The 23,339-nt window shown below is 44.8% G+C and overlaps 1 protein-coding gene across 1 annotated transcript in view; it reads left to right on the top strand.

Annotated features, from left to right (window-relative positions):
• Positions 1-691: 691 nt before the first annotated feature.
• Positions 692-23,339, top strand: part of Snx4 (sorting nexin 4) — a 59,550-nt gene continuing 36,902 nt past the window's right edge. The window contains 2 exon segments of the mRNA XM_028886365.2: positions 692-891; positions 20,937-21,058. Of these exon segments, the coding sequence (XP_028742198.1) occupies positions 703-891; positions 20,937-21,058 (311 nt within the window). The 5' untranslated portion in view covers positions 692-702.

The following is a 23,339-nucleotide window of genomic DNA, read 5'->3' as shown; positions in this document are numbered from 1 at the left end:
ATTAGCTCTAGTCTTTGTGTGGGGAAACAGAACTGTGACTGCAAGGCAAGGGTGATGGTCGAGGCGACCCTTCCTTTCTTTTGAATGACACAGTTACTTGAAGGGAACCCCAATTTTAATGATTTCCTTCCTTCCTTCCTTCCTTCCTTCCTTTCTTCTTCTTTCTTTCTTTCTCTCTCTCTCCTTCCTTCCTTCCTTTTCTTCTTCTTCTTCCTGCTCCTCCTCCTCCTCCTCCTCCTCCTCTTCTTCTTCTTCTTTTCCCAAGTCAGGGTTTCTCTGTGTAGCCCTGGCTGTCCGGGAACTCTCTCTGTAGACCAGGCTGGCCTGGAACTCAAGAGATCCGCCTGCCTCTGCCTCCTGAGTGCTGGGATTAAAGGTGTGAGCCGCCACTGACCAGCTATGATTTCTGCACTTATTGTTTGAGTTCACTTGACCTTCGTTTCTTTTTTTTTTTTTTTTTTGTCTCCACTGGCTCTCCCAGATTTCCAGTTTCGTAGCTGACCAGTCCCTCTGCGGATTCCCCTTTGCTCTTCCTCACTTTCCTCCATCAAGTCCTGGAAGCTGGGTCCCACCTTCTGCATTCTTGACTGCTTGGGAGGAGCTTCCGTGGGCAGGGGCGGGACTACAGAGAGTGAAGGGGCGGGGCTACAGAGGGCGAAGGGGCGGGGCTACAGGAAGCAGGGGGCGGGGCGGCCGCGAGCCATGCACGGCGCAGGCGCACTGGGCTCGCGGTGCCGAATTGCAGCTATGGAGCAGGCACCTTCGGACCCCGAGAGGCAATTGCAGCCGGCCCCCGTGGAGCCGCTGGGGGGCCCTGGCGCTGTGCTGGAAGCCGCGGTCGGTGAGGAGGAGACCGAGGGCACCCGGGAAGACAGCTCAGGGGTCGACACGGTGAGGAGAGGGGCGGCAGAGGCTTCGGGCCTGGGGCCGGGCCTAGCGGGCCCTGCCGGGCTGTCCTGGCTGGGACTGGTGGGCGCGGCCCAGGAGGCCGGAGGATGACCCTGAGCTGAGTGGAGACGGACCCCCAGGCGCGGCGTACGGGAGGGCCCCGTGGGCACGGTCTCCTGCGTGGCGTGGCCCGGGGGTTGTCAGTGGGCGCGGCCCCCCGGGATCTGGCCACGGAGAGGCTCGCTGCGGTTTCCGGCCGGCCGAGGGGGTCGCTGGGAGGCGGCTCCACCCAGGGGGAGCGGGGAGTGTGCGCAGGGAGGGGGGCTGGGCCTGCTGCCCCGTCGGGAAGTGGACTTCAGCGTGGTGTTGAAGGGACAGACGAAGAAACGTTTGTTGAACTCGTTACTTGGCTGTATATTTGGGATCAGTACCATGTCCGCCCCCCCCTCCTGAAGACGGATCTGTTCTCTCCCTCTTCCCCCGCCCGCCGTCGTAGCTTTGAAGTCCCCTTTGGTTACCTGTGCTTTTTTTTTTTTTTACTGTTGGAGGAGAGGCGGGGAGTGTGGCGTTGTCTGGTCTGTGAATGCGTCCATCACTAAGGGCCTTCACAGAATTGTAGACTCTGCTGAACAACGATTAGGGAGCTCATAATGGCGCCCCGTATTGGAACTCCCTGCCCCTCTAGAGGCTCGACCCTCTGGGCATGGCCTATTCAGCCATGTTGCTGCTGCTGCTGCTCCTGTTCCTAACTCTTCCCCTCCCTTTTTTTTTAACCTCCCCCCCCCACAACAGGTGTCTGTGCTAAAGAAACCAGTGCATTTGTATGAACGATGCATTTCTAGAAAGGACTAAGTTTCAAGACGAACTAACCAGGAATTTCTCAGCAGTGTACTTATGAGTTAAAAACTTTAAATTTTTGCAACAGTTTTAAGTTCACCATAAAATGGAAAGGAAAACGGAAAGATTATACGATAATGCTCTCTTCTCACATTCAGACTTCTACTTTATCAACACTGGTTTATGTTAAACTCGATGAGCCCAGATTGGCACCCCAAGCCCATAGTTTAGAGTTCACTCTTGGTAACGAACGTTCTGTGGGTTTGGGAATATGTATAATGACATGATCCATCAAATACTATCGTACAGACTCAGTGTCCTAAAAATCCTGTGTTTGGCCTGTTCTTCACTCTCTCCACCAACCCCCTCACCCACGGGTCTTTTTCTTTTGTTTTTCATCATTTCCATTGTTTTCCCTTTTCAGGAATGTCATGTAGATGTAATCATAAGTATGCAGTATTTTTTCCTTAAGCTTTGTCTCTTTGTGTCGCCATAGCTGGCCTGGAATGCATAGAGATCTGTCTCCAGATTAAAGGCATGAGCCACCGTGCTTGGTGACATTAACTTCTTTTTTATTGTGTGTATTTGAGGGGGATGACTTTCCGAGTATGGGTGTGTGACTCTCTGGAGCTGTAGTTACAGGAGCTGCCGAACATGGGTACTGGGAACTGAACTTGGGTCTTTATAAGAACACTATACATTCTTTTTTGTTGTTGTTTTGGGACAGGGTTTCTCTGTGTAGTTTTGGTGCCTGTCCTGGATCTCATCCTGTAGACCAGGCTGGCCTCGAACTCACAGAGATCTGCCTGCCTCTGTCTCCTGAGTGCTGGGACTAAAGGTGTGCGCCACCCCCACCCCCCAGGTCACTATGTACTCTTAAGATTTATTTTTTTGTATGTGAGTATTTTGCCTGAATCAATCAATCAGTCTCTCTCTCTCTCTCTCTCTCTCTCTCTCTCTCTCTCTCTCTCTCTTGCGCGTGCACACACACGAACCATGTGGGAGCCTGTGGGAATCAGAAGAGGGCATTGGGTCCTCTGGAAGTGGAGGTAGGGATGGTTGTGAGCCACCAAGTGGATGCTGGGACCAGAATCTGCGTCTTCTGCAAGGCCACCTAATGCTCTTAGTCACTGAGCCACCTCTCCAGCCCAGATTTAGACTATTCTCATGTGTTTCTGTTTTGTCAAGGTTCAGGGGTGTAGTTTAGGGGTGGCCTGGAACTCCTGATCTTGGTGTTTTTGCTTTGTTTAGATAGGGTCTCACTCTAACCCAGGTTAGCCCTGAAAGTTTTGCAGTCATCCTTCGTCCTCCCAAGTGATGGGGTTCCAGGTTTGAGCTGCTGGAGCGACCTCTTACTTGATGATGTGACTCTAAGTATCCCTAAAATATATATTCTTTACTTTTACCTGATCTGTATGGTTTCTTTTAGGGTTTATCTCAAAAGTGTCTTAGCTCTTTTATTTTCATAGCTCTGTAGTTGTTTTTTTTTTCTGTGTAGTCCACAGTTGATTTACCTCTTCTGTTTATGGGTAGTTGGATAATGAAAATTTTGCTGTTTCAAAGAGTTACTACTATGATGAACTTGCTCTTAAATATCTCTTATTTTAAAGAGTTCAAGATTCCAGTCGAAATGTAGGAGCAGAATTGCAGGGTTGTAGGGTAGTAGTGTGTTCAGCTCCAGCAGTTAGTGGTGCTAGATTGTTTCCACAGCGGCTTTCAATTTACACGCCCATCGCTAGTGCCAGATGTGTCCTTACGAATACTGAATACTGAATATTTCCAGGGTTTAAAATGTTTCCCAATCTTATGGTTATGTGCCCACCTCCACTCACCTCCACCCCTTTTCTGGTTCTGGGATTGAATCCAGAGCCTCACACCTGGCAGGCAAATGCTTTACTCCAGAACTGCACACAGCCTTTGTGTCTTTTGGCTACATCATAAGGACTTTGAATTTCATCATGATAATAAAACTTTATTATTTTGTGAACATACTTAGATATTTAATTAATAGGAACTTGCAGTATGGAATCTAAAATTCATTTGTTTATGTTAATTTGTGTGTACATGTTCATTTATATACAGGTGCATGCACGTAGGGAAGAGCACATTCATTAAAAAAAAAAAAACAACAAAACTGTGGTCAATCCCAGCATTTAGGAGGCAGAGACAGGTGGAACTCTGAGTTTGAAGTCATCCTGGTCTACATAATGGGTTCCAGACAGACAGGGCTACATATAGCGACCGTCTGAAAAATAAACAAGAAACAAAAACCAAAAAGATAAATATATAAACCCCCAGACAAACAATAACAATAATTTAGAAAAGGAAAGAAACGGGAGAGGAGTCCAGTCTCTAAGAAAAGTATCGTATAGTCCTAGCAGGAGGGAGGGAAGGAAGCTGGGGAGAATGGAGGTAAGAGCACTCCTTCTCAGGTTGAAAGCTTTTCGGAGTTGGGAGACTGGGGGGGTGGCGGCGGGACTGGGGGGTTGGGGCTTGTGTCCACTGAGCGTGTTTGCCTGAGGAATTCGTAGTGGTTGTTTAAAGGGAAAGGGCCCTAGGCCTGGGAGTGCTGGTGGAACCGAGAGAGTTTGCTCAGCCAGTGCTTAGAGACATTCTCATGCATGATTAACACCTTCCCCGATGGACAGCAGACCTGAGTGGAGCTCTGCAGGAGAGGATGACGTAAAAAGGAAGAGACATTTTGCAGGTGCCGTGTTATAGCTTGGACTTTGAATGTCTCCAAAAGGATGTGTAGTAGAAGTTTGTTCTAGGACTCCTCAGCCTGAAAAGATTCTCTAGCCGAAAGGGCTGTCCTCAGCCGAAAAGCTTTAGTTCCTGTCCCCTCAGCCTTATATACCTCTCTCCGCCCAGCCATATCACTTCCTTCTTAGGGCTGGGATTAAAGGCGTGTGTGCTTCCCATGCAAAGGCATGAGATCTCAAGTGCTGGGATTAAAGACATGTGACTGCCAAGTACTGGGATTAAAGGTGTGTGCCACCACTGCCTGGCTCTGTTTCTCTCCTAGACTGAATCAATCTCATGCAGTCCACAGTGGCTTTGAACTCACAGAGATCCAGAATGATCTCTGCCTTAGGATTAAAGGTGTGTGCCACCTCTGCCTGGCCTCTATGTTTAATCTAGTGGCTTGTTCTGTTCTCTGATCTTCAGGCAAATTTTATTAGGGTACACAATATATCACCACAGATGAGGCTATAAATCCTTTCAAAGCCTACCTAAGTGATGGGCTTCCTCCAGAGGGCTTCACCTCCTGAAGGTTCCATAACCTCCCCAAACAGGCCATGAGCTGGGGACCAAGTATTCAGATACATGAGTCTGTGGGGGACATTTCTCATTCAACTACCAAAATACCCTACTGTCCTTTCTCTTACCCCCCTCCCCAATTAGGACATGAGTACACTCACCTCCCAGCCAATGTATTCTGCCTTGCTACAGCCCCAAAACAAGAGCCAGTTCATTAGTCTGAATCCTGCAAAGCTGCAAGCCAAAATAACCCTTTCTTTTAGATTGACCCCTCAGATATTTAATTTTAGTGACAGAGTGCTGACTAATATTAGTTAAGCTACAAATGACTAAATCATACTTTTTAGGGCTGGGAATATAGCTTGATTTGTAAAGTGCTTGCCTAGGATGCATGAAGTCCTGCATTTGCTCTCTAGCATCCTGTAAGCTAGACAGGCTGGTACATGTGGGTAATCCCAGCATTGAGGATGTGGAGAAAGAAGTTCAGATCATTCTTGGCTATGTAGTAAGTTTGAACCCAGCCTAGAGTGCTTGAGACTCATCTCTAAGTAAGTAGATAGAATTTTTTTTTTTAAAGATTTAAATATTATGCATAGAGTGTTCTGTCTCCATGTATCCCTGCAGGCCAGAAGAGGGCACCAGATTTCATTACAGATGGTTGTGAGCCACCATGTGGTTGCTGGGAACTGAACTCAGGACCTCTGGAAGAGCAGTCAGTGCTCTTAACCTCTGAGCCATCTCTCCAGCCCTAATAGAATTTTAAAAATAACTTGTGTATGTACACATGTGTGTGTTTATGTGAGTACAAGTGTTTATGTGTGGTGTATGTCTGCCTGTGGAGGCCAGAGGACAACTGTAGGTGTCCTTCATTCCTTAGATGCCATCTACTCTGTTTTCTTCTTTTGTTTTAAGACAGGGAGGGCATGGTTGTCCTGGAACTCACAGAGATCTGCCTGCCTCTGCCTCCCATGCTGGGCTTAAAAGGATGGGCCACCATGCCAGCTCCCCCCTTGTTTTGAGACAGGGTTAATGCCTTAACAAAGAGATCTTGGACATACTTTTCTACTTTTCCTGTTTCATTTGATTTTTCAGGGAGGAAAGATTTGTCTTAGCTCCGTTTTAGAGAGTTCAGCGCATGGTTGCTTGACCCTGTGTGCAAGGCGAATACCAGGGCGGCAGGAGCTTATGGTGGGGGCTGCTCCTCACAGCTTAGCGGGCAGGAAGCAGGAGATAGGTGTTGTAGCACCCAGCTGGCTTTGAGAGGCCCCTTTTATTCTGCTGTGTGATAAAAGACACAGTGAAATAGGTCTGTCCATGAACCAGGCAGCAGGTTCCCACCGAATACCAAATCTCCCAGCACCTTGATCTTTGTCCTTCTCAGAATCTGAGACTGAGCAGCAAACTTAGATTGTTTGTGAGCCTTCAACCTCTGGTAGCTAGTAGTAACAAGTTGAACTGAAGCAGTTAGCTGTAGCTTTCATACTCAGTCTCACAAAACATCCATTTTGAACCCAGAACCACTGTGGGTGTTGTCAGAAGTCCAGCTGTTAAAGACTTCATCTGAGGATGGCACTATTGGAATGTGGTGGAGATTTCCGTTAGCGGTGGGATGTAGTGTGTGTGTATCTTCAGGTCAGTACTTTGAGCCCTTGCGAGGATTACGGAACCTCAGTGAGAGTTCTCTCCTGGTCTCTTTCACTTCCCAGGCCTGACACAAATGGCACTGTTGGACTACAGCTCCTCCACTACCGTGTGTTCCCTTGCTGTGGGACCAGAAACAGTGCCGTCAATTAATCATGGACTAGAATTTCCAAAATAAACCTTTCTGTAAGTTGATTATTTAGGGTTTGCTAACAAAACCATTTCTGATCAGTGTAGTTGTAGCCCCGAGGAACCCAGTTCAGTCACAGAGATATCTCTCCTAGAAAGGAGATTATGAGGGTGCACACTGATGAATAAAAGCACAGTGATTAGCTTCAGGTGTGATAGGTTACTTACCTTTTCCATACTTTTAAATGCTTATGTGGTAAACATGCATTAGTTTTCATCATCATCAGAAAAACCTAAACCTATAAGAATTGGGTAATAGATAATAGTGAGCTCTTGCTGTGTGTGTTTGTGAGATCGTGCACTGTAGTCCAGGCTAGCCTTGAACTTTCATGGTTCTCCTACGACTGTTTCTCCCTGGCATTAAAGCCAGGCACCATCATGCCTAGACCAGAATTCTTTGTTTTTAAACAGCACAGCAAAACCATCTCAAAAATACATTTTACATACACACACTATCAACAATACATTTTCTTTCTTTCTTTTCTTTTTTTTTTTTTTTTTTTCGGTTTTTCGAGACATGGTTTCTTTATGTAGCTTTGCGCTTTTCCTGGAACTCACTTGGTAGCCCAGGCTGGCCTCGAACTCACAGAGATCCGATTGCCTTGCCTCCTGAGTGCTGGGATTAAAGGCGTGGGCCACCACCGTCCAGCTAACAATACATTTTCTATTCACACAATGTGTGTGTGTGTGTGTGTGTGTGTGTGTGTGTTCGTGTATGTTTGAGACTTAGACATTGACTTCAGTTGACAGGCTCTAGCACTCAGAGATTAGGTAAGTGTACAATAGCAGCTTCAAAAACAAACAGAAAAAAAAAAAGAGTTGCTGTTTACAGCTTTAGCTGTATGTGTATGCTTCATTCTGTATTCCTGATCCTGTCATCCAGTCTGGGTTCTTGAAGTCATGAAGTCACAGTTACTTGTTGTTGGCCTTATGAAGGTGCAGGGAAGCGGGTGTGCTGGTTAATTTGTGTCCCCTTGACAGGTAGCTAGAATCACCTGGGGAGAGAGACTCTCAGTTGAGGAATTGCCTCCATCAGCTTGGCCTGTCTGTGGGTGTGTCTGTGAGGCACTCTTGTGATTGCTAACTGACAGAGAGGGGCATAGCCCTCTCTGGGTGGTGCCAGCCCTGGACAGATGGTGTGGGCTGTATAACAGAGCAACTGAGAAAGCCAGAGGGAGCAAGAGCCAGTAACAGTAACATTCTTCCATGGCCTCTTCTTCAGTTCCTGCCCTGACTCCCTCAGTAATGGACTGGGATGGGAAGTATGAGCCACGCAAGCCTTTTCTCTCTCGATTGGTTTTGGTCAGTGTTTTATCACAGCAACAGAGAGCAAACTAGAGTAGCTGGTGAAGGTTCTGCTCCAGTTCTACAATAAGGAAACTGAGGAAGAGAGAGAGGTTCAGTCACTGCTCAAGAGTTACACAGGAAACCCCTGATAAAGTTTCTGAGAAGTTGGTACTTCTCTGATACTTACAGAGCTCTCTTACAGAACCCCCCCCCCCAAAAAAAAAAAAGAGTTTTCCTGTGTAGCCTCAACTGTCCTGGAACTCACTCTGTAGCCCAGGCTGGCCTTGAACTCAGAACTGAACTTGGGTCTTTATAAGAACACTATGCACTCTTTTTGTTGTTGTTTTCGAGACAGGGTTTCTCAGTGTAGTTTTGGTGCCTGTCTTGGATTTCACTCTGTAGACCAGGCTGGCCTCAAACTCACAGAGATCCACCTGCCTCTGCCTCCTGAGTGCTGGGACTAAAGGCGTGCGCCACCACCGCCAGCTCACTTATGGACTTTTGTTTTTTCTTGGTATCAGTGTCTGTTGGGCCTGAGGCTATCTGTTGTTCTCTTCTAATTTCTTTGCCCTGTCTTTTATTTGTCATTTTTCCGTTTTATGCCTTGTATAACTAATGTTTTATGTCTTTCTGTTACTTACCTTAGTCTTAGTTTTCAGTTGCTATGACAAAGTACCATGACCAAGGTAACTTATAAAAAAGAAAGCATTTAAGTTGGTGGCTCACAGTTCTACAGGGTTAGAGTTCATGACCATGACGGCTGGGAACATGGAGGCAGGCAGGCAGGCAGGCATGGAACTGGAGCAATAGCAAGATGTAGCAAGAGCTTACATCTTGACCCACATGCACCAGGCAAAGAGAAAGACACTGGGATGTCATAGGCTTTTTGAATCCTCAAAGTCAGTCCCTAGTGACACACCTCCTCCATCAAGGATACGCCTAATGAGTCTCCCCCAAACAGCTCCACTAACTAGGGACCAAATATTTCAAATATATGAAACAGTGGGTTCATTCACATCCAAACCACCACACATAGGGAGTTTGAAGTATTTGTATTCTTTAACTGACTTTATTTTTATTCTGTCATATTTTATGCTAACTTGGGGTTCTATTTATTTATTTATTTATTTAGTGCATTGGTGTTTTGCCTGTTTATATGTCTGTGTGAAGGCATCAGATCCCCTGGAACTGGAATTACAGACAGTTGTGAGCTACCATGTAGATGCTAGGAATTAAACCTGGGTCCTCTGGAAAATCAGTCAGTGCTCTTACCACTGAGCCATCTCTCCAGCCCCATAATCTGGGTTTCTGTTTAGTATTTTGCCATAACAGACTAAATGAGAGGTGTATTGTTTATTTTATTCTCTGCAATGATTTGGAGGTTGTTTATTGGTTTTTTTTTCTTGAAACAAAATTTATGCTACATATGACCATTTAAAATTGTTTTAGAATATGTCTATAGATCAAGGCCAGCCTGAGGTCTTTGTATTTTGAAATCTCAAATTTATAATTTGTACTTGGGTCATTGTGACAGAAACAACTTGAGGATTGATTGTAGCTCCTTGGTGTAACTGACTACTTGGCTTCATTCTGCCTGAGCAGAATAGTGGCCAGAGCATGTGAAGGCGGTTGTTCAGGGAGGAGCTGGAGAAGGCAGATACCCACTTCAAAGACACTGCCCAGTAACCTAATTCCTCCGTGCAGGCTGTCCTTCCTAAGGTTTTCTTTAAATTATTTATTTATTTATTTAATGTTCACTGGTGTTTTGCCTGCATGCATGTCTGTGTGAGGGTGTCAGATCCCCTGGAACTGGAGTTACAGACAGTTGTGACCTGCCATGTGGGTGCTGGGAATCAAAGCCAGGTCCTCTGGAAGGGTAACAAGAGCTCTTAACCAGGAGCCATCTCTCCAGCCCCAACAGGCTGAGTTACTCCACCAGTGGAGGACTCAGTATTCAACACAACAGCCTGGGGGACATTGCATAGTCAAACCATAATGTATGCAGGCTGTGCCTTTCTCTGAATCTGGGAGATCAGGTCTCAACGTGCTTTATCTCTTCCCCAAGGATACTTCAGGACGAGCAAGGACAGTGTCCTGTGTAACCATCCGAAGGACAGCCAGCACCATCAGGGGCGTAGCATGCCAAAGCACATACTGTGTGCTGTCAGCTGAGAACACTTTGCCGGTTGGGTCTCAGTGTCCTTTAGTAGAAAGGTCAGTGCTGCACTGCTCATTCATCCCAGGCCTTGTTATCTCTCGGGTTCTTCCAGCCCGGAAAAATCGCTTGGTTTTTACCTTTGCAGTCTTAAATCTTGTCCGCATTAGAGAAGGTTTGTAGAATTTTCCTCCGTTTAGGTCTGTCTTCTCTCTTTATTGTCATGTCCCATCAGACCTGTCCAACAGTCCTGAGTAGGGGAGTGAGCATTGAGAAAAAACAGATACAGAAGAATAGACAAAGACAAAAAATGGAGTCAGGAGGGCTCTCAGTCAGTACCGCAGCAGCCCTGAGTTTATTTCTCACAGCCTTTTTATACCCAAAGTGTGTGTGGGGGGCAAAAGAACCCCCTCCTCTCAAGGACACCATCGTTCAAGGAACAAATGAGCATAAAAACCTCCTTAATTCTCAAGACATTTGGCAACCATGCCTTTGGCAATACATCCTGTTATCCAGCCTTGAGGGGCAAAGACCTTGAGTCAAGATGGAATCAAGCCGCAAACTGGAGTCACTGTGGACTCCTACACTTTATGATTAAATTGGTGATTGGGTTTACTTTAGCAGAAATGCTGGCCATGTGGCTCCTGAGCGTATTCCATTTTTGTCTGGATATATCTTCTTAACTTTGCAAATGATCTTTGAGTGTGAGTGAATGAGTGTGTGTGTGTGTGTGTGTGTGTTAAGATATCCATGCTAGCCTTACACTGCTGATTCTTCTCTTTAGCCTCCCTAGCTGGGATTCCAGGTATGTGCCACCACCCCAACTGTCTGCCTAAGCACCCATATTACTTCACCCTTTTTCTGTGTGGAATTTTATGGGGACATACCTTGTTCCTTATTTAACTTTGTGTAATTTACTTGACAGTACAGCTTCATGGAACTGCTTTTTCTTTTTTAAAATCATCATCTTCAAGGTATAGTTTGTGGGCCAGTGAGATGGCTTAGCTGGCAAAGGTGCTTGCTGCCATGTGTGTGACCTGAGTTTGACCCGGGGAACAGGGTAGGAAGATTTGATTCCTGCAAGTTGCCCTCTGACTTCTACACGTGCACTGTGCATGTGCACCCACCCCTCCCTACATACATATACATGTGCATTAAAAAATTTAGGTATAATTTGTACTCTGAAAAATGCATCCCCTGTAAATGTGCAGTTCAGTGATTTCTACAACCATCTTCACAATCTAGTTTTATTTTCATTTGGGAGCCTAGCCTTTAATGGTTGAGCCGTCTCTCCAGCCCCACAACCTAGTTTTAGAACACTGCTCTCACCCCAAGTTCCCTCCTCCCCTGTGGTGTTGAAGCTCTCCTTCCTACCCTCAGTCACCAACAGTGTCGTCCAGTCTGCTGTCAGTTGGAGTCTGGCTTCTTAGGTGCAGAGGAAAGTGGAAGGATACAAACTCAATTTGCCCTCAACAGGAACAGTCTTTTGTTGGGCTGAGAGGTCGGTACATCCAAACCAAAGGTGCAGGAGAACATGCCATGCCGGTCTCGGGTCCAGAGCGGGGTGGGGTGGTAAAGGTAGGCCCGGAAATTGGTTTTCACAACTTGGGTGATGAGTCAAACTGTTTTTGGGACCACTGGGTTCCAGGGTGTATGGTGGTTACTGGCTTTTTGGATTTCTATGGGCAGCAGATTTCTTGAAGCCTTGAGCCTGTTTAATGACCCTGTATGTGTGTGTTTGTGTGTGTGTGTGTGTGTGTGTGTGTGTGTGTGTGTGTGTGTGTGTATGTGTATGAGTATGTTCCTTTATTACTTACTTATAATATTTTTGAGGTTGATCCTTATAGCATGCCTTCCCCTCCCTCTCCCCCCCCCCTTTTTTTTTAAGACAAGGTTTCTCTGTATGGCCCTGGCTGCCCTAGAACTCACTCTATAGACCAGCCTGGCCTGCAGCTCAGGAATCCACCTGCCTCTGCCTCCTGAGTGCTGAGACTAAAGGCATGTGCTACCACTGCCCAGCTGCATTCCTTTTTCTTACTGAATAATTTTTTTTGGCAATTTTATATTTTGTTTATTCATCATTTGATGACATTGTGGTTGATTTGGGTTTTAGCTCTTCAGAATTTTGTCTGTTCCCCTGAGCAGATTTGTAGGACTGTAATGCTAATCACATGGTAAGTTTTTGTTTAACTGTTTGAGACAGGTCTCACTCTAGCCCAGCAAGTCTAGAAATTATGGCAGTGCTCCACAGAAAATACCTCTGTAGTATCAGGCTGGAGTGCTGTAATTAGACATGAACCACCATGCCTTTAACTTTCTGAGGTACTGACACTGTTTTCTTTTTTAACATTTTCACTAGCAATTGTGTAATGGTTTCTTGTTGTGTTAGTTCCTTTTCTATTGCTGTGATGATACACCATGATCAAGGCAATGGTGTGTGCTAATTTTATGTTACCTTGACATAAGCTAGAGTCATCAAAGAGGAGGGAGCTTCAATTGAGAAAATGCCTCCATAGTATCTGGCAAGCCTGTTGGGCGTTTTCTTAATCAGTGATTGATGTGGGAGGACTCAATCTATTGTGGGTGGTGCCACCCATGGGCTGGTGGTCCTGGGTTCTATAAGAGAGCAGGCTGAGCAAACCATGGGAAGCAAGCCAGTAAACAGCACTCCTCCATGGCCTCTGCATCAGCTCCTGCCTCCATGTTCCTGCCCAGTTTGAGTTCTTGTCCTAACTTCCTTCAGTGATGTGCAGGTGGAGTTTTTTGTTGGGACCACCAACCAGCTCCCAAATAACCACACAGAGACTCAATTATAAATGCTTGGCCGATAGCTTAGGCTTGTTACTGACTAGCTCTTACAACTTAACACATATTTCTTATCTAAGTTCTACCACATGTCTCATGGCTTGTTACTTCATTTTCTACATGTCCTGCTTCCTCTGTCTGGCTCAGGACACAGACTGGCCCTTCTTCTTCCCAATGTCCTCCTAGTCTGGCTCTCCTACCCAATCTCTTCCTGCCCAGCTATAGGCCAGTCAACTCTTTATTAACCAGTGAGAGTAACACATATTTCCAGTGTACAAAGATTGTAAAATTATATACAACAAAAACATTTATCAAGTAAGAATTACAGTTCATTTGTATTTGGCAAAATTAGAGAAAATATTATTTATCTTTGTGAATCTAAAATTTTATACCTAATTTATCTTCTATCATAACTAAGGAAAACTATGACTATCTAGTCTTCAACTCTATCAAAGACTCCAGAAAGATATAATATTACCTTAGTAAACAGGAAGGGCAGAGCAAACAACTTCCAAAACTATAGATATGACAGAAAAGCTAGTTGCTTAGACAGTCACCGAAGGTTCCTCCTTAACATTGGGGCATCTATCTTCGGCCTGCAGGCCTAGAATATCTGACAAACTTTTTTGTGAAGCAGGAATTTTGAAGGACTATCTTACCTTGTCTTGGCAAAGTTTGATAGTCACTTTCTTTTGTGTCCTGCTTGTCCGATTTGGACAGCATACTGTCAGCAGTAGAGGCAAGGGCAGTTGCTTTGCCACAAAGAAAGTAAACTCCATATGGAGTTTCTTCAATGCCCATCATCTTCTCTGAAGTAGGTTGGTGCTGCCAGAAGCAGATGTGTCTCATTGTCATGAAAAGCCTTATGTTATGAAAACATTTTAGGGTGGGAGGAGGGAGAATAGGGGAACCCATGGCTGATATGTAGAACTGAATGGTATTGTAAAATAAAATATAAAAAATAAATAAATAAATAAATATGCTACAGATAAAAAAAAACAACCAAAAAACATTTTAAATGTCATATTCTGTAGGTCTTTGAACTGTTTGAAGATCACCTATCTATCTAAAATATATCTCTGTATGACCTTGAGAACATACCTAATATGACTATAAGTTTGATAGTTATAGATGACTATTAACCTGAATTTATTATCCTAAATAGCTTTCAAAGACTAAAACTTCACATAACCTTTTTAAATGAGCTATGTAGGTACAATACCTTAAACAAAAATAGAAACATATACACTATAACAAAAATAATCTTAAATTTCTATCAATATTACAAAAATCCATACCAATGTAAAATATTTGAGACTAGTCTAGGTTGTTTAAAAATAGACAACAATATTACCCCCCCCTTTTTTTTTTTAAAGATTTATTTATTAGATATACAGTGTTCTACCTGCATATATGTCTGCTCACCAGAAGAGGGCACCAGATCTCATTACGGATGGTTGTGAGCCACCATGTGGTTGCTGGGAATTGAACTCAGGACCTCGGGAAGGTCTATTGGTGCTCTTAACCTCTGAGCCATTTCTCTAGCCCACAATCCACCCTTTCATTTCATCATTTTTATACTATATCTTCCTTTTTTTTCCTTCAGAAAGAGCCCCTTGAATCTAACTCCTTTGTTTAGCATTTTCTTGACCATGACCAATAACAACTTGTAACCAACCTCCTTAAACAATGACAAACATCTATAACACATTGGATGACCAAAAAGCCATCTATCATACCTCTTGGAATGTGCGTGTCTTGTTCTCTACACTGTTTCCTGTTGTCTGGGAGTGCTGGCATCTTTAGGAAACCCTGGGAAAATTGGGATAATGGTTAAGTTCTGGGAGAGGTAGCTGTTATTATTTGTTGTCCAGTCTCTGTGCAGTGGGAAAATGCAAGGCTTAGCTGAAGTCTGGCTGGAGTAGCCTGTGAAGCTGGACCATCTCAGCCAGCAGCCTTGAAGCTGCTCTGGATGCAGAACTCTGAGGAAACTGCAACAGAAGCATTCTGCGAGGCTGGATCACCTGGGCCACCTGTTTTCATTGGTGTTTGGCTTCCTTGGTCTGAAAACACACAAACTTTTAAAGGTAGCATATGTATTTGTATTAATGCAAGTGTAGACTGTGTGTTGTATACAAGTCAGCCAAAGATGATTTTTTTTTTTGTTTTATATTTGAGCAGGTAAAATATACGTTGCATGTTTTGTAGTTTTTATAGGTTTATTTCTTTATGTCTGTAGCCATGATTTTCAGGAGATCTTCCTCAATCAACCTGATCCATATCAACCTGGAATGAATTCATAGCCTCTCATTTCCTGTGGAAATAAAAGCAACACACCTTTTGACTTCTATTTTGAAGTCAAGATATTTTTTAAATATATATGTATGTTGGTTTAATCTAGCAGCTTTCATAATCCAATGTCTCTTAGCAGCTATCTCTCTTTCATCAGCAGTCAAAAAATTCAAAGACAGCACAATAACATGCATGATTCAGACTCGGTGTATTTCCCATCTTTACATGGCTTATTTATTTTTTTCTATTTTGCTTTACTCCTTTTTAAGGACTTTATTATTTTTAAGCTTTTAAAATCTATGACTGTATATATCTTTTGTCTTTTCTCTCCCAAAGCTATGTATATTTTTAAACACACTGAACCCCATTGAGTTTTTTTTTTCCATCTTGATCTGTCTTTACTGAGCATCTGTATTGTTTTTGATCACATGAGATGAATCATAAATTGTTATGTCAGCTGCTGGCACTGCTCTGTTTAGTGCGTGGCCCTAGCACGTGGCAGTTGGTGGCTGACTCCATCCCACAGGCAAGGGCCAGGAGATGCCTCTCTGTACTGAAGCTTGGGTGAGAGACTGTAGGAACCCGCCACGTGCCTTAGCTTATGGCATGCTGGCAGGACCCATGCTGGTGGCTCAATTACAGGTATTGGTCATGTTAAATTTTGTCCATTTTATGCTAATAAGGAGGCACAAAGAATATGGTATACATCTACCAGCCCTGCTGGTATTGTTAATGAATGAAAAAATAAATAAAAAGGAAAGGATATGACTGCTCCTAGGTATAGTATAAGAGAAAGTTTACTGTAGATAAAAGGGGGAGGTTAGCCAGAGGCAGGGACATCTGGGAGAGTCCAGAGTGGACATGAACCTGAGCCATATGAGGAGAGGGAGAAGGGAAAGGGGAGAGAGGGTGTCTTACTTAGGGTTTCTATTGCTGTGAAGAGACACCATGACCATGGCAACTCTTACAAAGAAAAGCATTTAATTGGGTGTCTTACAGTTCAGAGGTTTAGTCCATTATCATCGTGATGTGACATGGTAGCATGCAGGCAGACATGGTGCTGGAGAAGGAGCTGAGAGTTCTTTATCTTGTACAGGCAACAGGAAGTGAACTGACATACTATGTGTGGCTTGAGCATTTATGAGACCTCAAAGCCCATCCCCACAGTGACACGCTTCCTCCAACAAGGCTACACCTCCTAATAGTGCCACACCCCATGAGCTTATGGGGGCAATTACATTTAAACTACCACAGAGAGGAACCAGACGCAGCAGCCAAGAGGGCAAAGGTACAAAATGGGTGGGTAACCAAAATGGCTAGATTATACAGGGAAGAGCCTCTGGGGGAAGGACAACCCAGCCTTGGGCTAGGGAGTTCAGGGTAGAGACAGGCTATTCCAGCCATAGCCTGTAACAGGTAGGGACTGGGGGGTGCTGGGAGAACCGGGAGGCCAGGTCCACTTTGATATGTTAGGCACCTCAGCCATTTGTCCTAGGATTTGAGACTTAACAGATATATGCCTGTGTACATTCTTTTGGTTTTACTATTTTTGAACTTAATGCTTTTTTTAATTTTGTGCTTATTATTACTGGATCATATGACAGGCTGAAATCATGATTAATGTGTTATTTTTTGGGGCTGAAAAGGTGATTTGCTTTGTCAGTACAGGTAGGTGCTTTTAAAATTCAGAGAATTCTCACTGGAGCAGATGGCGGTAAATCAGAAAGCATGGCTGTAGGCCAAGAGTGTACGACTCTCTCAGCCAGTGTGGCCTTCATCATCCAGGCTTGTCTCGGGAATTTTTTGAGCTCTCTTCTGACTGAAGGCTTCTTTCTGTCTCCCTTTTTTCCTCTTCTTTATATAACTATACCTCGTTTTTCCATGTAGTGTCTCTCCCTGACCTGGAGCTAGCAGATTTGGCTAGGCTACCTAGCTGGAGATGCTCCTGCCTCCTCCTCCCCAGTTCTGGAACTGAAAGAGTATTTCAATTGTGAGTGCTGGGGATCCAAACCCAGGTTCTCATGCATAAGCAGCACACACTTTACTGACCAAGTCATCATCACAGCCTGTGTAGCTTTTTAAAAATCTTCTGAGAGCTGGAGAGATGGCTCAGTGATTAAGAGCACTCTTGCAGAGGACCCAGGTTCGGTTCCCAGCACCAGTACCAGGTGGCTTACAAGGGTCTGAAGCTCCAGTTCTAGGGGATTTGCTGCCCTCTTCTGGCCTCTGCAGGTATCAGGCCTGCACATGGTACACATACATGGTGGCATTCATATATACATGTAAAATAAAATAAATCTTAAAAGAAATGTTGTGCCGTACCTACAACACTGCTGTTATCTCCTCCTTACGGGCTGCCCCGATGATTATCTGAGCAGTTTTTAGACTCCAAACCCACCCCTGAATTTGAGCAAGGGAGAAAGCTTAAAGCCCAGCGGCTCCACTCCCTCTCCCTTCTCCTGTGCTTGTGTCTGTCCTGCCTGTCCTTCGCCTTCCTCGGCACTCCCCCAGCCTGAGGTCCTCCGTCTGATACAGACCTGCAGTCGTTCGGCTGGAAGGAAGGAGACTGCTCTTTTGTTTTCAGATCTTGTTCTGTGTCATCTTTAAAGTTAACAAAGGCGCAAACAATGTGTGTATCCTTACTTTTTCCCTAACACACACCCCCTCCCTGCTGCCTTTCCAGAAAGGATCTGCTTTAGGGGTGGAGTGTTGCCCACATGAGCACAGAAACCAAGGAGAACATCAGGTGTCCTGTGCACGCACGGGAACGTGCACTCCCCTCCCTCCTCCTCCTCCTCCTTCTCCTCCTCCTCCTCCTCCTCCTCCTCTCTCCTCCTCCTTCTCCTCCTCCTCCTCCTCCTCCTCCATCTTATCCCCTTTAGACAGGGGCTCTCCTTGAACCTGGAGCTCACTGGTTTGTTTTGTTTTGTTTGTGTTTTGAGACAGGTCCTACTGTAGCCTGGAAAGGTAGTGTGTGCTACTTGCTTTGTTTGTGAAGCTTGTTTGTTTTTTGTAGCTTTTTTCCTTTTTTTAGTTGAGGATATGTGACTGCTAGTTTTTTTTTTTTTTTTTTTTTTTTTAATTTTTTATTTATTTTTTATTTATTTATTTATTTTTATTTATTTATTTTTTTTATTTATTGGTTTTTTGAGACAAGGTTTCTCTGTTTAGCTTTGTGGAGCTGAGGACCAAACCCAGGGCCTTGCTAGGCAAGCGCTTTTCCACTGAGCTAAATCCCCAACCTTGACTGCTAGTTTTTACATCAACTTGAAGCAAGCTAGTCATTTCAGAGGAAGGGAAGCTCTATTAAGAACATGCCTTCAGGGTCTGGGCCAATCCCTGGGGCCACACCGCTGCTGGGGCCAGACGACTGCTCTGAGTGGCCTGTGCTGCCACCACTGGGGCCATGTGACATCTAGGTACGAGCTGCTGCTGAAGGCCATGTCTGGGTCTGTGGCCCTACACCAGCGAAGGTCTGAGTTGATGTCCATGACTGCTGTTACCACCAAGGCCATACGGATACCCAGGGTCTGGTCAGCCACCTGAGACCATGTTGGTGTCAAGAGCCACGTTGCCACTGGGGCCATACTGATTTGGATGGCCTGTGCTGCCACTGGGGCCATGGTGACATCTGGGTCCAAGCTGCTGCCGAGGGCCATGTCTGGGTCCATGGTCCCACTGCAGCCGGGGTCTGTGTTGATCTTCATGGCCCATGTTACCACAGCGGGTCATAGGAACCACGAGTGTTGAAATCCAAGGGAATTGCTGAGCAGGCACTGCCCACTCCTGACCCCAGGATAGCTGGTTCTGCCCCTCCCAGGAGAGATGGCCTCACCCACCACCACAGGCCTGGGAGAGCTGGCCCTAATGGCATATGCATAGAAGAGTTGGTTCTGCCCCTTGCCTGAGGGAGGTGGTCCCAGCAGCCCAGACTGACCAAAGCAGCTGTCACCCAGACCCACATGCAGGGCTTTGAGTTGACTCATCCCGAAATCTACCCCATCTGTGACTTGCCAGAGTGTGCGATGGGACTGGTTCTTTGGACCCATAGCCTCAGGATCTCCATGACTGGGGCAACAGATTATTCAAGAGGCATTTTGGTGAGGGTCCAGTATTGATGGTGTACCAGAAGCCAGAGGCCTTGAACCTGACCAACAACTCATTGCAGTGAACATTTGCAAGTGAAGCTGAGTGGACCACGGGGTCCACTTCGTGACACAGCACAGCTCCAATGCCACTAAGACATAGGAAGAGGTGTTGGAGAGGCAGCAAAGACTGAAGACCAAAGTGGGTTCTTTATTTGTTTTTTTTGTTTGGTTTTGCTTGTTTTTTCGAGACAGGGTTTTGCTGTTTGGAGCCTACCCTGGAACTCTCTCTGTAGACCAGGCTGGCCTCGAACTCACAGAGAACCGACTGCCTTTGCCTCTTGAGTGCTGGGATTAAAGGCATGCGCTGCCGCCGCCGCCACCACCCAGCTTGCAAAAAAAATATTTTTACAGACAGAATTTGTGCATTTATTGTCTGTATGTGTTAGGAGATACTTGGTACTTGACAATCAGTCCATCAGATGGTCTATCCAGAATCCTCTGCTTGTAATATAGCCTCAAGGTTTTTGTTTTTGCAATGATGAAACTTGAACTCAGACATAAAAAACTCAGACTATGCCTCAAACATAGTAGGCAGGGCTCTACCCTTGAACTGCACCCCATCTGAAGACTTTTTCTTACACATTCTTGTACAGATTTATCCTTGGTTACTTACACGAAATGTTGACTGTATAATAATTAATATTTAATGGTACCTATTAAAATACCTTTCAAGTAGTTGATAAAGAGAGGTTGTCACTTGCTGGTTTTGTTTTTTTTTTTTTAAGATTTATTTATTTATTATTTATACAGTGTTCTGCCTGCATGTATGGCTGCAGGCCAGAATAGGGCACCAGATCTCGTTACAGATGGTTGTGAGCCACCATGTGGTTGCTGGGAATTGAACTCAAAACCTTTGGAAGAACAGCCAGTGCTCTGTTCATCTCTCCAGCCTGTCACTTGCTGTTGTTATTTAGTAGCCCATAACAACTTAGGAAGTATATATATGTGTATATGTGTATCTGTTTGGTGTGCGTGTGTGTAGTTAGAGTGTAACCTTGGTTGCCATCCTCTCCTACCTTGTTTGAGATAGGGTCTCTTACAGTTCTCCAGTGCATAGGCTGGGCTAGTTTGCCCAGGAGCTTCTGGAAATTCTCCTGTCACTTCCTCCTGTGGTGCTTTAGAAGGAGCATTGGAGTTACAGATGTGTGCTGCTCATTCAGCTTTTACAGAGAGCCTGGGGATTCAAACTCAAGTTCTCATGTCTGCATAGCAGACACTTGACGAACTGAGCCGCTGTCTTGGCCCCCAAACCACCTTGAACTGTTTACCAGTGCTGGTTTACTCGTGTGCCTGTGGGTTTTCCAATGCCATCCTCACTAGCGGTTTGTTCCATTGTTGGCATGACTATAATACCCTTTGATCACGTCCACCCCTGTCTCCTCGTTTATCAGAACCGTCTAAAGACTCTTACTGTTCCATTTATTTTTGTCCAGATGACGGGAAATCATTTTTGGTTGAAGAAAATAGAAATCAGTGTTTCCGAGGCAGAAAAGAGAACTGGAAGAAACGCCATGAACATGCAAGAAACGTATACTGCTTACCTCATTGAGACGCGGTGAGTTGCCAGGATGGGATTTGATGGTAGATGGGAAGGTTTTTCTGGTAGCTATTGTCTGTGGCTTAACAGTTCAATAACTGTTAGGTTGAGAAACTAACTTCCTTCAAGGCTTGGGTGTGTTTTCTTATGATCGGAAATTGTTTCCAAGATAAAAGTATGGGAATTTGTCTTTTAGAGCATATGGAAATGTCTTGGGAAGCAGTATGTTATTATTAAATTCTTCTAGTTTGGAAGACAAGGCCAATGAAAACATTTGTAAGTTAGGATAAGATTAATTTTTCATGTTGAAGTTGGGAATCTGAACTGAAGTCTTTTCAGACATAGTTATTAATATGACGTAGTTAATTAATACATCTCTAAACTGGACTGTGATCCAATATTCCTGTGTTTCTGCCATGGGAGGAGCCATTTCTGTGTTGTATATTTCATATTGTATTTCCTTTTTATTAATATGTAATTAATAAGCTTAGTGGTAAGCATAATATATTTGTCTTAGTTATTTGTTTGTTGCTTTTTAGGCAGGGTCTTTATGTAGCCCCGGCTGTCTTGGAACTCACAGAGATCCACCTACCTCCTGCACCTGCATCGGTGCCCCCATGCCCAGCCTTATGTATATATTTACTGCTTACATGTAGGGCATGGTTAAGCACAACTGTAAACTAGCACTAAGAGCAAGAGGGTAAGGAGTTTAAGGCCAGCCTGGGCCATATAGTAAAATCCTGTCTCAAAACGATAATAATGAGAACAATAGCTGCTAAGACCTGTAGTGTGAGGGCTAAGAGATAGCTTCATGGTTACAAGTATATACTGCTCTTGTAGAGAATCTGGAGTTTGATTACCAGCACCCACATACAGTTGCCTGTAACTCCAGCTCCCAGAATCCAACACCTAGGCTTCAATGACACTTGCATGTAAATGGCATACACACAAAGACACACATAATTAAGAGTAATAAAATCAATCTTTTTTTTTTTTTTTTGGTTGTTGTTGTTTTGGTTTTTTGAGACAGGGTTTCTCCATGTAGCTTTGTACCTTTCCTGGAACTCACTCTGTAGCCCAGGCTGGCCAGGCTGGCCTCAAACTCACAGAGATCCACCTGGCTCTGCCTCCCTAGTGCTGAGATTAAAGGCATGCGCCACCACTGCCCAGCTAAAATAAATCTTTTTAAAAAGGGCAGTAGTGTACCATAAATCTAGTTACTGGGGAGGCTAAGGCAGGAAAATTATTATCTTTCCTCTCTTTTTCTCACTAACCTAGACCTCATAGGCTGCCAGCCCATCCAGAAGGATCTCTTGTGGTGATATATTGTGTACCTTAATAAACGTGCCTGAGGATCAGAAGACAGAGCCAGATTAGACATAGAGGTCAGGCAGTGGTGGCACACACCTTTAATCCCAGCACTTGAGATCTCATGCCTTTGCTTGGGAGGCACACACACGCCTAATCCCAGGAAGTAATATGGCTGGGTGGAGAAAGGTATACAAGGTGTGAGGAAGCCGGCCGGTGGTGGCGCACGCCTTTAATCCCAGCACTTGGGAGGCAGAGGCAGGCGGATCTTTGTGAGTTCGAGGCCAGCCTGATCTACAGAGTGAGATCCAGGAAAGGCGCAAAGCTACACAGCGAAACCCTGTTTCAAAAAACAAAACAACAACAAAAAAAGTCATGAGGAAACAGGAACTCACTCTCTGGGATTTTGTAGAGGTGAGAACTAGTGACTGGCTGTTCTGCTTCTCTGATCTTTCAGCTTTCACCCTGATATCTGGTACCAGGTTTTTTTTTATTAGAAGAACATCTAAGATTCGAACAACAATCTCTTGAATGTAGGCATTTGAGGTCAACTAGACCAGCATGGTAAAACCCACCTAAAAACCAAAACAAACTAACAGATAAGCAGCTACTGTGCTGAGCCTGACATGATTAGAAACACTTCTCTAATGACTGATCCAGGACTAATTAGCTTCTTCTCTGTCACTGTGTCCTGGTGGACAGATGCACATTGTGGTTGTATGTGCATTTCTTAGAGGGAAAATAGGTTATTTTCAAGTGAATACTTGGAAAATAAGGAGGTCTTGATAACGTTTCAAAATATTCTGCAGCTGGGCATGGTGGCACACTCCTTTCTCTTTGCTGGGCATGGTGGCACACTCTTTTCTCTTTGCTGGGCATGGTGGCACACTCCTTTCTCTTTGCTGGGCATGGTGGCACACTCCTTTCTCTTTGCTGGGCATGGTGGCACACTCCTTTCTCTTTGCAATCAGGAGGCTGAAGCAGGTGGATC

The sequence above is a fragment of the Peromyscus leucopus genome, chromosome 12 (genome assembly GCF_004664715.2).
Source record: "Peromyscus leucopus breed LL Stock chromosome 12, UCI_PerLeu_2.1, whole genome shotgun sequence".
NCBI classification, from domain to species: domain Eukaryota; kingdom Metazoa; phylum Chordata; class Mammalia; order Rodentia; family Cricetidae; genus Peromyscus; species Peromyscus leucopus.
The sequence above is the reverse complement of the archived record's forward strand: the minus strand, read 5'-3'. Positions and strand labels throughout refer to the sequence as shown.